The following is a 20,358-nucleotide window of genomic DNA, read 5'->3' as shown; positions in this document are numbered from 1 at the left end:
GTCCGAAAAGACTCCGAAAGAAATCGTTAAAATCCTCTTAACACATTTTTACGTAGTTCTTTCCACTAACGTAAAGTACGACTTTACGCATTGAAAAGAATACGGAGACTATTAACGCAATGTTTGCAGGCTTTCTTAAGTCGTATACAGGACGTTAACGACTTTAAATGGTGACTGTAAAGGGCTCAAAAAGGTCATGTTCATGTGTTATTAGTTATATATCGCAGATGTGCAACATTTAATAGTTGTAAAAACCTTTCTGTATATGTTTTTCACTCCTGTTAAGCGTCCAGTGGATCTTTAGGGGTGTTAAGAATTATCGTAAAATGGACAGAAATTCGCACGCCTCAAACTTCTTAACGTCTGGCCCAAACCTAACAACTATACACAACAACGTTTGCTTTTTGCCCTGTTATTTGCTTTATATTTTCCAACTTATGAAGTTGTTTTAAGTATTTCAAACAAACACCTTGCAAGGGCATTGAATGACATATGTATACATATCTAGAAACATTGAAACAACAATGTCATGGAAAAATAATAAAAGAAGATAAAACTGGAAGAATTTAAGTAGAACTAAAACAACACATTTAAAAGGTCACATTTTGAACATTAAAATGATACCTGTATTTGATGATAGGCAAGTGAAAAATATATAAGCTACCGGTATTGCAAGAGAATTAAGTAAACTACAATTGAAAGTAATGCTTCTCATGCACCTAGTACTTAGGAGCAAGAACACCTTTATTTTGGTTAAAGAGGATCGATGGATATAACCTGGATATAACTAAGATAAATTTATATTCATTATTTGTCATAACGTACACTGAATAGAAATTCAAGTAATGAAATGAGGATACAAGCCCTTTAATTTTATTCAAAATTTCCATGTGCAAGGGTGCTTGTGGCCACTGGAGGAGAACTAGTCTTTCAAAGCCCATTTCGGGCAAATGGAGAGGGGTTTCTTCTGGAAACTGTCTCACCAACAACTCCTCAGTTTGAAAGGTTGTCACAGAAGGCTTAAAGGACTTTTTGTACATAAAGTCAAGAAGGTTTTGATTTCTCTCAACTTTGGTTTCTCCCAGGCCAACCTCTTGGTGAAAAATCCCATGATATCAGGCCCACTTTCATCCTCAGAAAGGTTACTTTCATCCGAGCTTGTGTACTCTATTGTGAAGTATTTTTTAAACTTTTTTCTGGCATTATCCCGCTCCACCTGGACAGGTGTCAGGCAATCCTCTAAAAGAAGTAAAGAAATATTAATAAATGTTTTCTTTACAAACAAAATAGCCTTTCAAGTTAGCCTCACACCAAGGGCCTTTTTACCCAAAGTGTAACTCTATCGTGTATTGCCTTAAAGTTTACATAGTGCATAATGATTTTACCCAAAGTTTAACTCTATCCTGTGTTGCCCTAATGTTTACATGGTGCATAATGATTTTACCCAAAGTGTAAATCTATCCTGTGTTGCCTTAATTTTTACATAGTGCTTAATGATTTTATCCAAAGTGTAACTCTATCCTTTGTTGCCCTAATGTTTACATGGTGCATAATGATTTTACCCATAGTGTAAATCTATCCTGTGTTGCCTTGACGTTTACATAGTGCATAATGATTTAACCGAAAGTGTAACTCTATCCTTTGTTGCCCTAATGTTTACATAGTGCATAATGATTTTACCCAAAGTGTAACTCTAGCCTTTTTTGCCCTAGTGTCTACATGGTGCATAATGATTTTACCCAAAGTATAACTCTATCCTTTGTTGCCCTAATGTTTACATAGTGCATAATCATTTTACCCAAAGTGTAACTCTATCCTTTGTTGCCCTAATGTTTACATAGTGCATAATGATTTTACCCAAAGCGTAACTCTATCCTGTGTTGCCTTAATGTTTACATAGTGCATAATGATTTTACCAAAACTGTAACTCTATCCTTTGTTGCCCTAATGTTTACACAGTGCATAATGATTTTACCCAATGTGTAACTCTATCCTGTGTTGCCTTAAAGTCTACCTAGTGCATAATGATTTTACCCAAAGTGTAACTCTATCCTGTGTTGCCTTAATGTTTACATAGTGCATAATGATTTTACGGAAAGTGTAACTCTCTCCCAATTACCCAATGTATAACCAAAGTATAACTCTTATCCAAAGTATAACTTACCCAAAGTATAACTCTATCCTGTGTTGCCTCAATGTTTACATGGTGCATAATGATTTTACCAAAAGTGTAAGTCAAACCTGTGTTGCCTTAATGTTAACATGGTACATAATGATTTTACGGAAAGTGTAACTCTATCATTTGTTGCCCTAATGTTTACATAGTGCATAATGATTTTACCCAATGTGTAACTCTATCCTGTGTTGCCTTAAAGTTTATATGGTGCATAATGATTTTACCCAAAGTGTAACTATCCTGTGTTGCCTTAATGTTTACATAATGCATAATGATTTCATCAAAAGTGTAACTCTATCCTCCGTTGCCTTAATGTTTACATATACATAATGATTTTACACAGAGTGTAACTCTATCCTGTGTTGCTTAATGTTAGCATAGTGCATAATGATTTTACCCAAAGTGTAACTCTATCCAATGTTGCCTTAATGTTTACATAGTACATAATGATTTTATCCAAAGTGTAAGTCTATCCTTTGTTGCCCTAATGTTTACGTAATGCACAATGATTTTACCCAAAGTGTAACTCTATCCTGTGTTGCCTTAATGTTTACATAGTGCATAATGATTTTACCCAAAGTGTAACTCTATCCTTTGTTGCCCTAATGTTTACATAGTGCATAATGATTTTACCCAATATGTAACTCTATCCTGTGTTGCCTTAAAGTTTACATAGTGCATAATGATTTTACCCAAAGTGTAACTCTATCCTTTGTTGCCCTAATGTTTACATAGTGCATGATTTTACCCAAAGTGAAACTTTATCCTGTGTTGCCTTAATGTTTACATAGTGCATGATTTTACCCAAAGTGTAACTCTATCCGGTGTTGCCTTAATGTTTACATAGTACCCAAAGTGTAATTCTATCCTGTGTTGCCTTAATGTTTACATAGTGCATAATGATTTTACCCAAAGTGTAACGCTATCCTGTGTTGCCTTAATGTTTACATGGTGCATAATGATTTTACCCAAAGTGTAACTTTATCCTGTGTTGCCTTAATGTTTACATAGTGCATAATGATTTTACCCAAAGTGTAACTCTATCCTGTGTTGCCCTAAAGTTTACATAGTGCATAATAATTTAATCCAAAGTGTAACTTTATACTGTTGCCTTAACGTTTAAATAGTGCATAATGATTTTACCCGAAGCGTAACTCTATCCTGTGTTGCCCTAATGTTTACATAGTCATAATGAATTTACCCAAAGTGTAACTCTATCCTTTCTTGCCCTAATGTTTACATAGTGCATAATGATTTTACCCAACGTATAACTCTATCCTGTGTTGCCTCAATGTTTACATGGTGCATAATGATTTTACCCAAAGTGTAACTCTATCCTGTTTTGCCTTAATGTTTACATGGTGTATAATGATTTTACGGAAAGTGTAACGCTATCCCTTTCCCTTAACGTTTACATAGTGCATAATGATTTTACCCAAAGTGTAACTCTATTCTTTGTTGCCCTAATGTTTACATAGTGCAGAATAATTTTACCCAAAGTGTAACCCTATCCTGTTTTTTTCTTAATGTTTACTGTAGTGTCCAGGCCTCCAAGTCCACGCCCAAGGCCCCAGGAGACGTAGCATTTGTTATGCGCTGTAAGTGAGAACGTGGAGTGAGATATTTTTTATAACGAACAAACTAGGCGAACGATAAGTGAACTGTGAGCGAACTGTATAAGCGAACTCCAGAACATTACATTGGCGACGAGGATCATCTCATCGGCGTTCGATCGAGAAATCTGTGCGAATGGCCGCATATGATACAAATCTCAACTTCGGACCGTTTGACCCGGACCTAGATCCAACATCGGTCGGCACTCGATTCAGGAAATATCTCGAAAGATTCAAAGTATACGCTGTAGCGATGAATATAAAGGAAAAAGCGAGAAAACGAGCACTATTCTTACACTGTGCTGGTCCCAAAGTACAGGACATCTTCGACACACTAGAGGATACGGGAGAAGACTTCGAAACCGCAGGAGAGAAACTTCTAGAGTATTTTGAGCCTAAAAAAACATCATTTTTTAGCATATACCAATTTCGGCAGTTAGCCCAAGAGGAAGAGGAGTCGTACGATGATTACACCACGCGTTTAAAGCAAGCAGCGGCTCCGTGTGAATTTCCAGAGGGTTGGCGTGAAGTTGAAATACAAATGCAGCTAATTGCAAAGGGAAAATCGAAAAGAGTTAAATGCCGTTTGCTCAGTAAGCCGCACTCGCTTTAGGAGGCGTTAGATTACGCTAGAGCACTGGAATTGTCGGATTAACAAGCGAAGAGAATCGAAATGGAGCAACAAAGTCGAGGGAATAATACCGAGGAAGAGTTGATGAGGGTCTCATTAGGAAGGCAAAAGAGCCCGAGTGGTATCAACAAAGAGTGTTATTTTTGCGGAGGCGCATTTCCACACGCGGGAGGAAAGGAGAAATGCCCGGCATGGGGAAAGAGATGCACCACATGCGGGAAGCTGAATCATTTTGCCAAATGCTGTAGGAGTAAAAGGAAAGGAAATAAGAGTATCGTAAAGACAGTTCATCAGGAGGTGCATTCAGGTAGCAGTGACGCGGAATCCCTTTGTGTGATCGAAGAAGTTGGGGCTGTCGAAAGCAACCCAAAACCCAGGCCAGTAAGAAATATAAAAATCGAAAACCGCGAAGCCAAAGTGCTGATCGACACAGGAGCGTCGGTTAACGTAATGGATGAAGGCACCTTTCAGCAGCTACTTGCCAATAAGATCAAATTGGAGAAGTCGACAAGTGTTTTGCACTCGTACCAAACGAATGAAAACCCGTCCAGGCCATTAATCGTTATGGGCAAACTCGATGCAGTCGTAGAGTCAAACACGAGAATCATCCCGGCAACGTTCCACGTCATTAAAGGTAACACTAACACGGAACCCTTAATAGGATTTCAGACTGCCGAAAGTCTTGGCCTGGTGGTGATTACGAATGCAATACGAACTGATTCTGAAATGTTCACGAGCAAATTACTTGAGGAATACGCAGACGTGTTCCTGAGGATCGGAAAAATGGAAGGAGTGTAGGTAGATCTACACGTTGACCGTGCAGTAACACCAGTTGCTCAACCTCACAGGAGGATCCCGTTCAGCGTAAGGCAAAAACTGGAGGAGGAGCTGGAGAGACTTATAAGGGATGATGTAGTCGAGAAGGTCGAAGAGCCTACCAGTTGGGTATCCCCAGTCGTGATTACACCCAAGAGAACGGCAAATGAAATTCGACTGAACGTGGATATGAGAGAGGCCAATAAAGCCATTCCGCGGACCCATACTACTATGCCTACTCTCGAGGATATCACACATGAGCTCCCACTTGGATATGAATCATGGCTATCATCAACTGGAACTGCAAGAGAACAGTCGGGACATCACCACATTCTCAACGCACATCAGGTTGTACAGATACAAAAGGCTAAATTTTGGCACGACATCCGCGGGTGAAATCTTTCAAGACACCGTGAGCCCCTGCTGATCACCCGAGACATACCTGGATGCCTCAACATCAGTGACGACATTCTTGTGTACGGAAAAACCCAACAGGAACATGATCGAAATCTAGATAAATTATTCAAGAAGGCTAGAGAAAAGAAGATCACGTTTAACAAGGGAAAGTGTGAATTCAATAAGCAAAGTTGTGTGTATTACGGGATGAAGTTAGCTAAAGATGGAGCATCCCCTGACCAGCGAAAGGTTGAGGCTATCAATGCGGCCGAGCCTCCTCGCAACGCGAAGCAACTGAACTCATTCCTATGTACAGTGCAATACAACACGAGATTGATGGAAAAGTAGGCTCCTCAAACCGGCCTTCTGAGAGGTTTACTCAAAGCCAACGTTTTTGCTGGGACGAGAGATCATCAGGAAGCGTTCGAGTTTGAAAGAAGGCCTTAGCTCAGACACAGTCTTGGCCTATTTTGACCCCGCCGCAGAGCATGAAGTTCATGTGGAATCTCAGCAACCTTGGTCCAACGTGAGTCGAGTGACAAAGGCTGGAGGGTGGTGCAAGACGCAAGCAGGGCCCTCTCAGATGCGGAACGGAACTACTCCCAAATCGAGCTAAAGATGCTTGCGGCAAATTTCGCGTGCAGGAAATTTCATGTATTCATATATGGCTTACCGTTCAAAATAGTCACCGATCACAAACCGCTCGAAGTCATCCTGAACAACCCTAGGCATCAGACGTCAATACGGCTCCAAAGAATGATGGTGCGAATGCTCGATTTTGAGTTCAAGGTCGAATATAGGCCCGGAAAGACGAATATCTCCGATTATACATTTAGGCACCCGCTGCCTGAGCCGGCGTGAAACCTGCACTAGGAGGGAACTAGGCACTACCAAGGATGTCAAGCAGTACGTGAATTTCGTGGTCGCAAGTGACATTCCCCGGGCTATCAGCAAAGAGGACCTGGTAAAGGCAACGGAAAACGACAAGGAACTAAAAAGGCTAATGACATGAAAGCGTACTTCAATATTTACGATGAATTGGCTGTGGCTGACGGTCTTGTCCTTCGGGGTGAAAGAATCATAGTCCCTCGAGAATTCAGAGAAACTATGGTGAAAATTGCTCATGAGGGTCACCAGGGCATTGTTCGAACGAAACAACTGCTTCGTGCCCACGTTTGGTTTCCCGGAATCGATAAGATGGTCGGAAAGCACGTTGGGGATTGCCTAGCTTGTCAAGCTACCATCCCCTTGCCACACCAGAGAGCCACTTCAAATGTCGGATCGGCCAACAGGTCCGTGGAAGAAGATCAGTGTGGATCTTTCGGGACCTTTTCCAAATAAGGACAGGGCTTTAGTGCTCTGGGACCAGTATTCAAGGGTATCCTGTCGTACAATTTGTCACAATTACCTCCGCAGAGGCTGTAATTCCCCAGCTCACACGTGTTTTCCCTACTTATGGAATTCCAGAAGAGGTGAAGACACAGAACGGGCTCCCATTTAATGGGCCCAAATTTCCAAAATATGCCCAAGAACAAGGGTTCAGGCGCAGGAAAGTCACACCCATCCGGGCGGAGGCAAATGGTGACGTCGAACGATTCATCCAGACGGTCAAAAAGGGCGCGAGGGTTGCCAAGATTGAGGGGAAAGCATTTAAACAAGAGATCCAAAGGACGGTTGGCAACTATCGTGCCACACCCCATCCTGTGACGAGGGAAAGTCCCGACAAGCTTATGTACGGGAGAGAGATAAGAAGGAAACTGCCAGAAAGGGTCGTTCCCCAGGAAGAACAACGCCATGAGCTAATCCGTAAAAGAGACGAGAGAAAGAAGAAGCAAATGAAAGCTTATGCTGATGAGCGCAGACACGCAGTACAAAGCTCGATCAAAATTGGTGACCGTGTCCTTTGAAACAGAATAGGGGTGACACGTTGACCCCGGCGTATGATCCACGACCATATGCAGTCGTTGGAATAAAAGGGAGTATGATCACTGTGAAGACGGGAAAGGAAGTCAAATCCCGCAATTCTTCCCATTGTAAGGTACTGCTGGAAAGAAGGAGCACGACGATTTGGATTGGGACAAGGAACAACAACCAATGAACAGGCGACCAACGAACCGCCATATTGAAGTAGGGGAGGTGCCTGGAGAATGAATTATAGTCATGCAAGAGACGCACAGGGGACCGACAATCGCGCTATCGGAACCCCGGAGATCAGTACGAGCCAGAACATCCACGTGGGAAACAATTTACAGAGACTTCAAGCCTCACTAAAGAAAAGGGGGAGGTGTAGTGTCCAGGCCTCCAAGTTCATGCCCAAGGCCCCAGGAGACGTCGTATTTATTATGTGCTGTAAGTGAGAACGTGGGTGAGATATTTTTGATAACTAACAAACTAGGCGAATGATAAGCGAACTGTGAGCGAACTGTCTAAGCGAGCTCCAGAACATTACATTTACATAGTGCATAATGATTTTACCCAAAGTGTAACTCTATCCTTTGTTGCCCTAATGTTTACATAGTGCATAATGATTTTACCCAAAGTCTCTCTCCTGTGTTGCCTTTATGTTTACATAGTGCATAATGATTTTACCCAAAGTGTAACTCTATCCTGTGTTGCCCTAATGTTTACATAGTGCATAATGATTTTACCCAAAGTGTAACTCTATCCTTTGTTGCCCTAATGTTTACATAGTGCATAATGATTTTACTCAAAGTGTAACCCTATCCTGTGTTGCCCTAATTTTTACATAGTGCATAATGATTTTACCTAAAGTGTAACTATATCCTTTGTTGCCCTATAGCTAATGTTTACATAGTGCATAATGATTTTACCCAATGTGTAACTCTATCCTGTGTTGCCTTAAAGTTTACATAGTGCATAATGATTTTACCCAAAGTGTAACTCTATCCTGTGTTGCCTTAATGTTTACATAGTGCATAAGGATTTTACCCAAAGTGTAACTCTATCCTGTGTTGCCTTAGTGTTTACATAGTGCATAATGATTTTACCCAATGTGTAACTCTATCCTGTGTTGCCTTAATGTTTACATAGTGCATAATGATTTTACCCAAAGTGCAACTCTATCCTGTGTTGCCTTAATGCTTACATAGTGCATAATGAGTTAATGTTTACATAGTGCATAATGATTTTAGAGGAAATGAAGGAAGAACTTTCTTGATATGGAATCGCTTTTAAATATCTGTTACCCTCTCCTTTCAAGAGTAGATGATTGCCACACCATAACCTTCTGCATTCTACAATGTTATGAGCGAACTGTCTAAGCGAGCTCCAGAACATTACATTTACATAGTGCATAATGATTTTACCCAAAGTGTAACTCTATCCTTTGTTGCCCTAATGTTTACATAGTGCATAATGATTTTACCCAAAGTCTCTCTCCTGTGTTGCCTTTATGTTTACATAGTGCATAATGATTTTACCCAAAGTGTAACTCTATCCTGTGTTGCCCTAATGTTTACATAGTGCATAATGATTTTACCCAAAGTGTAACTCTATCCTTTGTTGCCCTAATGTTTACATAGTGCATAATGATTTTACTCAAAGTGTAACCCTATCCTGTATTGCCCTAATTTTTACATAGTGCATAATGATTTTACCTAAAGTGTAACTATATCCTTTGTTGCCCTATAGCTAATGTTTACATAGTGCATAATGATTTTACCCAATGTGTAACTCTATCCTGTGTTGCCTTAAAGTTTACATAGTGCATAATGATTTTACCCAAAGTGTAACTCTATCCTGTGTTGCCTTAATGTTTACATAGTGCATAAGGATTTTACCCAAAGTGTAACTCTATCCTGTGTTGCCTTAGTGTTTACATAGTGCATAATGATTTTACCCAATGTGTAACTCTATCCTGTGTTGCCTTAATGTTTACATAGTGCATAATGATTTTACCCAAAGTGCAACTCTATCCTGTGTTGCCTTAATGCTTACATAGTGCATAATGAGTTAATGTTTACATAGTGCATAATGATTTTAGAGGAAATGAAGGAAGAACTTTCTTGATATGGAATCGCTTTTAAATATCTGTTACCCTCTCCTTTCAAGAGTAGATGATTGCCACACCATAACCTTCTGCATTCTACAATGTTATGATTATGGTTTCAATAATTATTTAGTAATAAAAAATGCTGACCTAAGAACTTTCCAGAAACGTCTATGTACAAATAAATTGATTGGGGTTATTAACTCCAAAACAAGGTAAGCCAGTCCTCCCTAAGGCAAGCAAGAGAAATTTTCGTGATGGTTTTGGTGGATGGAGGGGGAAACATCCACCAAAACCATTTTTCTTTTGCAAGTTACGATTTTATTACAAACGTTTGGTTAGCAATAATATTGTGCATTATAACAAATAATCGGCAAGAGCACTAGGTGCTAACGCTTTGAGAAATATAAAATTCTTGCCTCCTCGAAGATCAAATTGTGGCTAAACATAAAATGAGTTAAAAAATGCTGTTGATGGTTTTTGTCGGCGTTTTGGTGGATGCATGTCCACTCCTGACATCCACCAAAACCACCCAACCCTTGGGCCCCCATTAACGGAGCCCGCAAAGAGCCATTATCTAACAGGGTCAAGTTGGGTCCTGTGACGAGTCAGTGGAAAGATACAATAAGAGGTTGTCCTCAAGGGCCCTCCTTTGGTCCCCTCTTGTGGAACTCATTTCAAAATGATCTCACTTCTATAACTGAGGAGGGAATCTCCATGTATGCAGACGATCATCAAATTTTTGCATCAGGCTCATCTGCTAGTATTGTTGAAGAGAAACTGCTGAGTAAGGTAGCAAAATTACTAAATGGTACAAAGAAAACCTGCTACAAGTGAATGTTCAGAAATATCAATCCATGCTTATGGGTTCTGGAACTGAGGCCAAAAATAGTATAAACCTGCATATAGATGGGACTGACATTGAACAATCAAAATCTTTCAAACTGTTGGGGGTACTCCTGGACTCTAAACTAAATTTTAGTGAGCATATTACCTTAGTCTGTAAAAAGGCAAGTCAACAGATAGGAGTTTTACGTCGTCTAAGAAAACTAATACCCACTTACGCTAAACTACAACTTTATAAAGCCGCCATTTTACCTCACTTGACCTACTGCAGTATCATCTGGCATTTCTGCTGAGCCTCAGACAAACGTAAAGCTGAAAGACTTTAACTTCCTTGAGAGCAGTTTTCAACCATAAATCACTCTCTTATGACGGCCTGCTGAAGCTGACTGAAATTCCATCACTGGTGAACAGAAGGCTCCAGGACATAGCAATCCTTATGTTCAAGGCAAAAAAGAACTTACTTCCTTGTCAAATACAGGAACTATTTATGTGAGAAGTAAACTGCGATAGAAGATATTCTCTAAGAAATGCAGATTTTAGAATCCCTCGCTTTAATACAGTAAAATATGGTAAACACTCTATAAGATACAATGGCCCTCTCCTCTGGTCGAAACTTACAAAAGAGTTACGCAGTGAAGACAGCCTGCACGGTTTAAGAGCAAAATCAGGAGAACGGACATGACTGTCATGATTGATGATGGATACAAAAAATGTGCGCTTTGTAATAGTTGATTTTTAACTCTAGGACATTGATAAATAATTTTAACTGTTAATAGGTTAGGTAAATAATTCTGTAAATAGGTTCCAGATTTCTTATTTTTAAAGCTTTTACCCTGTGTCCCCAATTAGTGCTATGCGCTAGGTTTTCACGACACATAAATAAAGTTCACTACTACTAAAGTTCACTACTACTAAAGTTCACTACTACTACATAATTAATTGATGAGTTATTTGACGAGTTATGTGACGAGTTACGTGACGAGTTATTTGACGAGTTATCTGACGAGTTATGTGACGAGTTACGTGACGAGTTATTTGACGAGTTATGTGACGACTAACGTGACGGGTTGTTGTAAAGCAAGAGCCTGGGTTATGTTTGTATAGACGGGGCAAATGTGGCGGCGCGTTTGGCCTTAAACTTTCGTGATGAATTAATTGAGTAATACTTTTAAACTGGATACAACCACGCAGAAATGCTTTCATGTCTTCTATTACTGCATGACGAAGAACTCAGTTTGCGACAGTTGAAAATAATACTAGCCCGTAGAGGCCTTAAAAGACAGCAAAACGTTTCCGACCTGAGAACTGTTATAGTCGCTATTGAACAAGAGCAACGAAGAAGTGGAAGTGATATTGGATATAGATCTGTTTGGCAAAGATTGGTCACGGCTAGCAACTAACAAGCGCAGGAAGCGCAAAAAAGTCAGACGCCAAACTGGACGCTGTACATGTTCCAACGTTACCAATATATAGAGTAAGGAAAAGGTGAAAATCACAGTTAATAAAAAGCGAAAAAAAACTGAACTGTACAAAAAAATTACCATAAGCCGGCCGTTATTGGTATTTTGCGAAACAAGACATCTAGCGAGAACAGTTTTCGTAGAGAGGGAATAATTTCCTGTCGCGTCTGTAAGTCTGTCTTTGCTTTATCTAGCAAGACAATTATCGGGAGCAGAGCGTCCAAAGAAATTGTCTGTGAACCTTGTTTCGCTTCGTTTTGTTTCGTTTCGTTTCGCAAAATACCATAAGCCGGCCGTTATTGGTATTTTGCGAAACAAGGCATCTAGCGAGAACAGTTTGCGAAGAGAGGGAATAATTTCTTGTTGCGTCTGTAAGCCTGTCTTTGCTTTATCTAGTAAGACAATTTTCGGGAGCAGAGCGCCTAAAGAAATTGTCTGCGAACCTTGTTTCGTTTCGTTTCGTTTCGCAAATTATAGCCGTTATAGCCGTTAAAAAAGGCTGTACTGTCACCTAGTGTGGCATTTTTGTAAAGCGAGTGACACTCGAAAGCTTGAAAGACTACAAGAAAGAGGACTTAGAGCGGTTTTCAAGGATAATAATTCTAGTTATGAACAACTATTAGAGAAGGCAGATCTGCCAACACTACTAAATAGTCGCTTACAGGATCTGTGTATACTTATGTATAAAGTTAAGCATAAACTGTGCCCTGTATATATAAGTAACATCTTTAAAGAACCAAATAGTAATTACAATCTGCGGCAAGCAGATTTCTCTATACCTAGGTATGAGACAGTCACCTATGGCAAGCACTCTATTAGATATTTAGGGCCTAAGCTATGGACAAAACTACCCAAGAGTATCAGGGACGTCACAACCCTAACGTCGTTTAAAAGCAAGATACGCCAACTCAACATAAGTCAACTTTTAGATGATGGCTGCGCAGGCTGTAGCCTTTGTTCATTTTGACTTCTGTGTGTTTTTACTATAAATCTCTTAATAAGTTAACCATAGATATTTTATCTACTACTGTATTTAGTTTGTATATTCTCCCCTAATTGGTGTCCCCAAATTAGTAAGGGATTTGTTCCCTGGCTAGACGGTTTTTTTTTGACACTTTAATAAAGTTTCTACTACTACTACTACTACTACTACTACTACTAAGGCTTCATTAAAGGGGAGGCCCTTAGACTTCTCAGAACAAACTCCTCTCAAACGATATTCCAGGAGAAATTGGCAAATTTCAAAGCGCAGTTGCTAAAGAGAGGCTACAGAGAGGACCTCATTAACACAACCCTCTCAAAGGTGAATTTCAAAAGCAGGAAATTAGCTCTTCAACAGAAACCAAAGACGAACCAACGAATCTTACCTTTGCTTATACAATACCAACCATCAGTGCCAAACCTAATTTAAAAGCAAATTCTCATGAAAAACTGGCATTTCATAGAAACACAACCACTACTGAGCGAACTATACAAAAATCCGCCGCTCGTATCTTACAAAAGAGGGCGGTCGCTCAAAGACATACTCGTGAGGGCCAAACTTTGAATAGGCTATTCTAAACACGCGCTGGGAGTCGTGTAGGCCTGTCAACCCCATTTCACAAAATAACTGCAACACCCTGTACTCCAGAGAACTGGACACAGGTGAACCATTTCTTTTTGTGGTAACATCCAGTCCACCTTTATGCAAGAGATAAAATATGGGTAAAAAACCAAAGCATTATCAGAATGTTGAATAATTTTCTGAATGTTGTGACGGTAGTTAAACGCGACAACCCATAAATCTTCGTGTGTTTAGTCCAGTGGAACTCATGGGCAGCAAATGTACCAGAAACTGTGTTAAACCTACCTCGTTGAATGATGTATCTACCATGTCCATCTCAGACCGACTTGCACGTGTACGTGGATCACTTTGTCACATAACTCGTCAAATAACTCGTCACGTAACTCGTCAAATAACTCGTCACGTAACTCGTCAAATAACTCGTCACGTAACTCGTCAAATAACTCGTCACGTAACTCGTCAAATAACTCGTCACGTAACTCGTCAAATAACTCATCAAAATAATTATGTTTGATAATGGCCCTTTACGGGCTCCGTACCAACTAGATATCTAAATATCTGCATAAAATTGTGCAAACTGTATTAGATACTATAATCGAACGACAAATTATTACCTACCAGATCTTGAGTAATACGTTTTGACGCTTTGATGCTCAAACAAGTATTACATCGAAGTGATAGACTTTAGATCATGAGGTGTCTATTTGTCCATCTCAGGCCCTCTCGACCGTGGTGAATTTAATGCTGACCGAAGGAATTCGAAAGTGGTCTACTGTTGCTATCTCGTGATTAGGAGGAAACTATGGCTCCCATAATCTTGAAGTGTTTTCTCCTGTTTTTGCCAGCATTTTTGGCTTGCATTCTCCAAGCGAACGGGGATGAAAACCTTGCTTCTGTGGTACTTGGTAGTGATGGCAAAACTTTGGTTTTAAAACCTGGATATGATTCTTCTCAGCCGATGGTCGCCTGGGGTAAATTCGATGATAAGATCAACTACACCGGGTGAGTGCCGCAAGTCTAAAATATCTTTAGTCCATATTACGTATGTAGAGGTTTTTTTTTATCACGTTTAAAATGGTCCAAAAAAGTTCTTACAGGTTTTTTTAATGTAATTCCCAAAATTGATGCTCAACCAACAGCACTCACTCTAGCGGTTTCAGATTTTACTATTAAAAACAATATGAACTATTGAACAGTAATGTTGCTTCAATCTATTGATTTCTGACAACTCCCCTTGGTACCAATAATAGATAAAAAAATCCCCTTCTCCTTACGGTTAAAGGCAAATCCATTACCTACTCAGGGTTCGTAAAAGCCTTGAAATTCCTTGAAGATGCTTGAATTTAAAATTAAAAATTCAAGGCCTTGAAAGTACTTAAATTCTTCGCATGGGTTTACATTTCAAGCATGCGCTTTAGTGGAACTGCGTTTTGTGACTGAACGCAAAAGATGACAAAAAAAAAAAAAATTAAGCCGAATTTATAACACAGGCGTTTCCTTCGGAAAGCCCAAGCAAATAGAGGTTGAGAAACTTTCCATAAGGTTAAAGGGCCCATTGCCCAAAACAACATCTGTGACTCCTTTTGATTGTCATTATCATCTTTCAACCAGGTGTAAAACAAATCTGATTGGAGAGTTCAGAGAGACTCTGCAATGATAGTACAGATTTTCTTTAACTTTGTAGATAGATATACATTGGTATGCTGATTGCTATTCAACAACAGGAAATGGGGAAAAAAAAAACCTTGTTCAATTTACAATTTAGAGAGATATTGCTGCAGGTTACATGATAAGAAGTTAAGTTGGAAACCAGTGAAATATTTAAGAAAAAAACTTAATATTTTAAGAAAATTCAATCTGCAAATGAATCAAACAATTTTAAATTTGATTGGCATACATGTACTTTTCCTCCAAACATCATTATTCAACAAGTCTATTCAACAAGAATATTAAATTTTTTAGATTTTTTTTATATATTCTTATTTTCAAAGAAGATTTTCCATGATATTTCACTTGAGTTGGGTTGAACTCAGAAATAGTGAAGGATAGGATTAGGAAGTAACAGAAGGTAATCAATTAGAATGTAAACTTTAGAATGAAATAATTATGTGAAATGAGACCTACTATGACAGATTTTATTTTAATTGAGCTTATACTATTTTGTAGGAATAAAATTTTAGTGAAGGGATAATAATAATATATCTTATTAACCAAGCGCGAGGGCCGTACTGGGAGAATATTGGCCTGAGGTCTTGACAGTACGGACTAAGCGCAGCGAGGTCCATACAACAAAGACCGAGGGCCAATATTCTTCCAGTACGGCCCCAAGCAAGCTTGGTTAATAAGAGATTTATTATACGACTGAAGTTCAGAGGGACACAAGTGCGGTATCATTCGGGACCATTCGGGACAGTGCCCGGTCCAATACTTAGAGAATATCAGACCGGCAACAGAGCATTTTGATTGGTTGATTTTAGTTATTGGCCCTCTGACTGCCCGAGTCGTGTAATAATAAAGTTTTAGGTTCATTGTTTTTTCAACAAGTCTGTTTTTCTTTTTTCATTTCAAATTGGTTTATAGCTTATGAACAGTATGTAGCCTCCAAATAAACTTTCTATTTTGTTCAAGACATGTAAAGGAAAGATCAAATGACTCTAAACAATTTACTGCCAGAGATTGTCTCTTTATGAAGAGTTCTCCTCGATGTTACAGCTTTATTTTGGAACAACAATGTAGAAGAGAAAATACAAGCTAGAATTACTAGAACAACAAGTATAGCTGTAAATAACAGTAACGTACTTACAAATTAAGTAATGGTGGGCTTATTCTCCTACGAATTGCCCGTAAGGTAGATGAAATAACAAACATTAACTTTGGGAAGCATGGCTGTTCAATCACAGTTTTTTCCTTGTCCCTGGTACTCGGTCAGCAGTATACCAGTCAGCATTTTACGTAGGGTTGCTAACTCTTTACTTTAGTCGAAAGGTGTCTTTTATATTATTTTGTAATGTATTATTTCATTCAGGAAGGTTCCTGCATAATATTGGGGAAAAGTCTGTTATTTTGTCATTCATTCATCCATAATCATTTCAATCTGGTGTTTTTTTCCTTTCCACAGATGGGCTTTCCTTGAGATCCACTCAAATACATCATTATCAGACACAATGCAAGCAAAGGCAGCTGGAATGACAGAGGGATCTTTAACTGCAGAACTAATGCACAAAAGTTATCAGAATACGTTAGCTAGCTTCTGCAATGCTGATCCTCAATTTTGTGAGAAGCTGGGAAAGTTTCTTGATGATAACCTGAAGTGGATATCTGAGCAAATTGCCAGCAACCCTACTGATAAATATTGGTATCAGGTAAAAAATCTCAGCTTTCCAATTTGTGTCTTTTTACATGGGGTAGACTTTCTTGACCACTGTCAATTTGATTATTTGATCATACTGTAAATGTTTCTTTTCAAGTTAGAATTGGCACTTGATTGATACACGTGCATTCAATAAAAACCAAACCAATATAGGATCTTTTCTTTCTTTATTTCTTTTCCTATTCTTTGAGGCATTCTTATATCGAAGTGGTCAACTGAAATCATTTCATGAAGAAATTACCTATGTATCTTGTAATCACGGCTTTAAGAATAATATAATTTGGGCAATGAACATGTGGCCAGGAACCAAGAAAAGTTAAAAACTAACAACAAGTTTTGCTTTGAATCACAACTACAAGTTAACATAATCACCAAATAAGTTGTTGCATACCAACATTGTGGGGGGGGGGGGGGGGGTTGAATACTTTGTTGGGGATTACAGTCTAACTTGTCTTCTATTTTAGAAACTATCTTGATTAAAGGAGGTCTTATACTGAACTGAAATGCTAACCATAATTTTCTATCTAAAAGGAACTAATCACGGAGGCATTTATCAAACCAGAAAATATTTCATAGCTTCTCTCAGAAGCGGTAACATTCAGCTTCAACAGAAGCAGTTGCACATATCAGATCATTATAGTCATGTGATCCTTTTGGCCAACAGTACAGTTTGGGGTTTCATAGTTACTGGTATCCAACCAAAGGTTCCATGTAAAGTGGAATCTGTAACATTTACTTTTGGTTTGTTCAAGGCTCAAATGGGTTTAGTCTCACAGTAAGAGTTGAGTGGCAGTATGTAGCACTTATCAAACTCTTCATGGCCATAAGGAGTATTACTACTCCATCCAGATGGAAAGCTAGACCAACAAAAATAACCCCTCTCCACCAACCTTTGATAGTATTTCATTAAATGAGTAAAGGCTGATAGTTTCGAAAGAAACTGTTTGGGGCTGCGTCAGTGGGAGTAACGAAATAATTTGGATATATCAACAAAGTTGAAATGGTAAATTGGCCACCGTAATGATTACAAAAGCTGACGTTTCGAGCGTTAGCCCTTCGTCGGAGCGAAAGACGAAGGGCTCCGACGAAGGGCTAATGCTCGAAACGTCAGCTTTTGTAATCATTACGGTGGCCAATTTACCATTTCAACTTTGTTGATATATCCAAATTATTTCATTAAATCCCCTGACAACTCACCAGTAACCATTTATACTCCTTAGTGGAGACTGAGGCTCAGTTGAAGTAAAGTATATTACCCCCTCTTGCTTTCTTCCAAAAAATTTCCATGCCTATGTAAATTTTACAACTGCATCCTCATTATATTAATATATATTATATTGATTAATACCTGGTCAGTATAAGCTTGTTGTCAATAATTAAAATAGGTGCATATATAATCAATACACTACAGGCTGAGTGTCAGTAAGATAATGGCAGCATGTCAACTGGGTATCATCTGACATGCATGTTAGTCATGAGGGTGCCCATACCATTCAACATGTGGGTCGTTACTTGGTCTAGTATCAGGCAATATACTAACTGAGACGGTAGGTAACCTTTATTAACTATGCTGAGACTTGGTCCACATGTTGACTGATACTTAACCAACAAATGCCTTAAGTACACATGATCTGAAAATTTTACTGAGTATAGAGCCAAGGTAATCAAACTTTAGAAAAGTGTGAAATAATTTCAATATATAAACAAAGTTGAAATGGTAAATTAGCCACCGTTAAGATTATAAAAGCTGATGTTTCGAGCGTTAGCCCTTCATTGGAGCGAATAGAGGAATTGTGAGTTGTGTGTGCTTTTAAAAGCAGAAAATGGAGCTACGTGAGAGGTGTCAGAAAGTTGCCGCAAAGCTTCTTTTTGGTAGAGGTCGGTGCCCCAAACAATGACTGAGCCGCCCTTATCGGCCATTAAGGGCGGCTCAGTCATTGTTTGGCGCACTGACCTCTACCAAAAAGAAGCTTTGCAGAAACTTTCTGACACCTCTTTTTATCAAAAGGTCAACAAAGACCTCACTGCCAGCAATCAAAACACTATCAAGAATACGATCAACCAACTCATAACTAAACAAGAATTGCCAGCCACCGCAAAAAAAAATCATCATAACCACTCCTGGAACTTCTTGTATTTACTTTTTACCTAAAATTCACAAACCTAACAACCTGGGTCGGCCCATTGTCTCGGTTTGCAGTTGCCCTACTGAACTTATCTCTAGCTATCTAGACAAAATTGTGGCTCCCATCGTCAAAACTTTACCATCATATATTAAAGACAGCCAACACGCTCTTCAAATTTTTTGCGACTTTAATTTCCTTGGACAAAACAAACTTTTCACCATGGATGTTACATCACTTTACACTGTCATTCCTAATGGCGAATGTCTTCTGGCCCTTAAACATTTTTTGATCAACGTACTGTTAAGGAACTTAAATCTGAAAAACTACTACGCTTAGCCGAACTAGTGCTCACACTCAATTGTTTTTCATTCAGGGACAACTTTTTCAAACAAAACCAATGGTGTAGCCATGGGTACCAAAATGGGACCTAGCTATGCCAATCTTTTTGTAGGTCGTGTCAAACACCAATTTTTCAGCCAATACAGTGGCTCCAAACCTGAACTCTACGGTCACTACATCGACGACTGTATTGGCGCCACCTCCTCTACCGGTGAGGAGCTGACTCAATTCATAACCGCAGTCAATTCTTTTCACCCAGCTCTGAAATATACCTTGGAAATTTCTGACAATTCTTTATCCTTTTAGACATTGAAGTTTCAATTGAAGGCAACGGTTTATGCACTAGTGTGTATTACAAACCTACACACTCGCATTTATTACTTGTTGTATTCGTCTTTACATCCACCTCGCATTAAGAATTCCATTCCTTTTTCTCAGTTTCTAAGACTTTGTCATTTATGTAGTGATGACTCTGATTTCCACCACAAATCAGAGTCAATGTGCCAGTTTTTCGATAAACAACACAATACAATACAATGTTCTTTACATTGTTCTTTAAGAATTTTCTAACACATGGCCCTCTGTAATACAGAACAAAAATATATACAATAAAATTTTAAAAATACATACATACAATAATTAATTGAATTTAACTTTTAAAATGAAGTTTAAAAATAATGCAATAGAAAATGTCTAATTAGCATAGGATAAACAATATATCGTAACAAACTCAGACGATCAGGAGAAATAGCAATTGCAGTAAAGCAAGAAACGGCATGCAAAGCAGCAAAGTTCTTCAAGATGGGTAACGGAATTGAGTTTTTGAATGAAAGTTCGTGTAGCATGCGCTAAAAAAAAAAGCAGAGAAAGAAATAGGAGCATTAGGCAAGACAGGAGGAGTTCTTACAAGCTGTTTGATCTCAAGAGGTAGTGCATTAAAAAGAATAGCAGCTACAAAGGAGAACATGCACTTGCCGGAGTTTGTTCGGGGCTGAGGGACCACTAAGTTTAC

At 38.9% G+C, this 20,358-nt stretch overlaps 1 protein-coding gene and 1 long non-coding RNA gene across 2 annotated transcripts in view; one reads left to right on the top strand and one right to left on the bottom strand.

The window, feature by feature from the left end:
* Positions 1 to 695: 695 nt before the first annotated feature.
* Positions 696 to 14,202, bottom strand: LOC148717760 (uncharacterized). The gene is made up of 3 exons (XR_015994424.1): positions 14,130 to 14,202; positions 10,740 to 10,920; positions 696 to 1,239 (listed from the first exon to the last, which is right to left on the bottom strand). It is a non-coding gene; the product is annotated as an uncharacterized LOC148717760 (long non-coding RNA).
* Positions 14,203 to 14,246: 44 nt separating this feature from the next.
* The window catches only part of LOC111321823 (putative aminopeptidase PLBD2), a 16,952-nt gene continuing 10,840 nt past the window's right edge, over positions 14,247 to 20,358 (top strand). Inside the window, exons 1-2 of the mRNA XM_022924797.2 lie at positions 14,247 to 14,513; positions 16,630 to 16,873. Of these exons, the coding sequence (XP_022780532.2) occupies positions 14,314 to 14,513; positions 16,630 to 16,873 (444 nt within the window). The 5' untranslated portion in view covers positions 14,247 to 14,313. The remainder of the gene's footprint in view (positions 14,514 to 16,629; positions 16,874 to 20,358) is intronic.

This window comes from Stylophora pistillata, chromosome 13 (assembly GCF_964205215.1).
Source record: "Stylophora pistillata chromosome 13, jaStyPist1.2, whole genome shotgun sequence".
Classification (NCBI taxonomy): domain Eukaryota; kingdom Metazoa; phylum Cnidaria; class Anthozoa; order Scleractinia; family Pocilloporidae; genus Stylophora; species Stylophora pistillata.
Note: the sequence above shows the minus strand (reverse complement) of the source record. Positions and strands in the feature narration are given on the sequence as shown.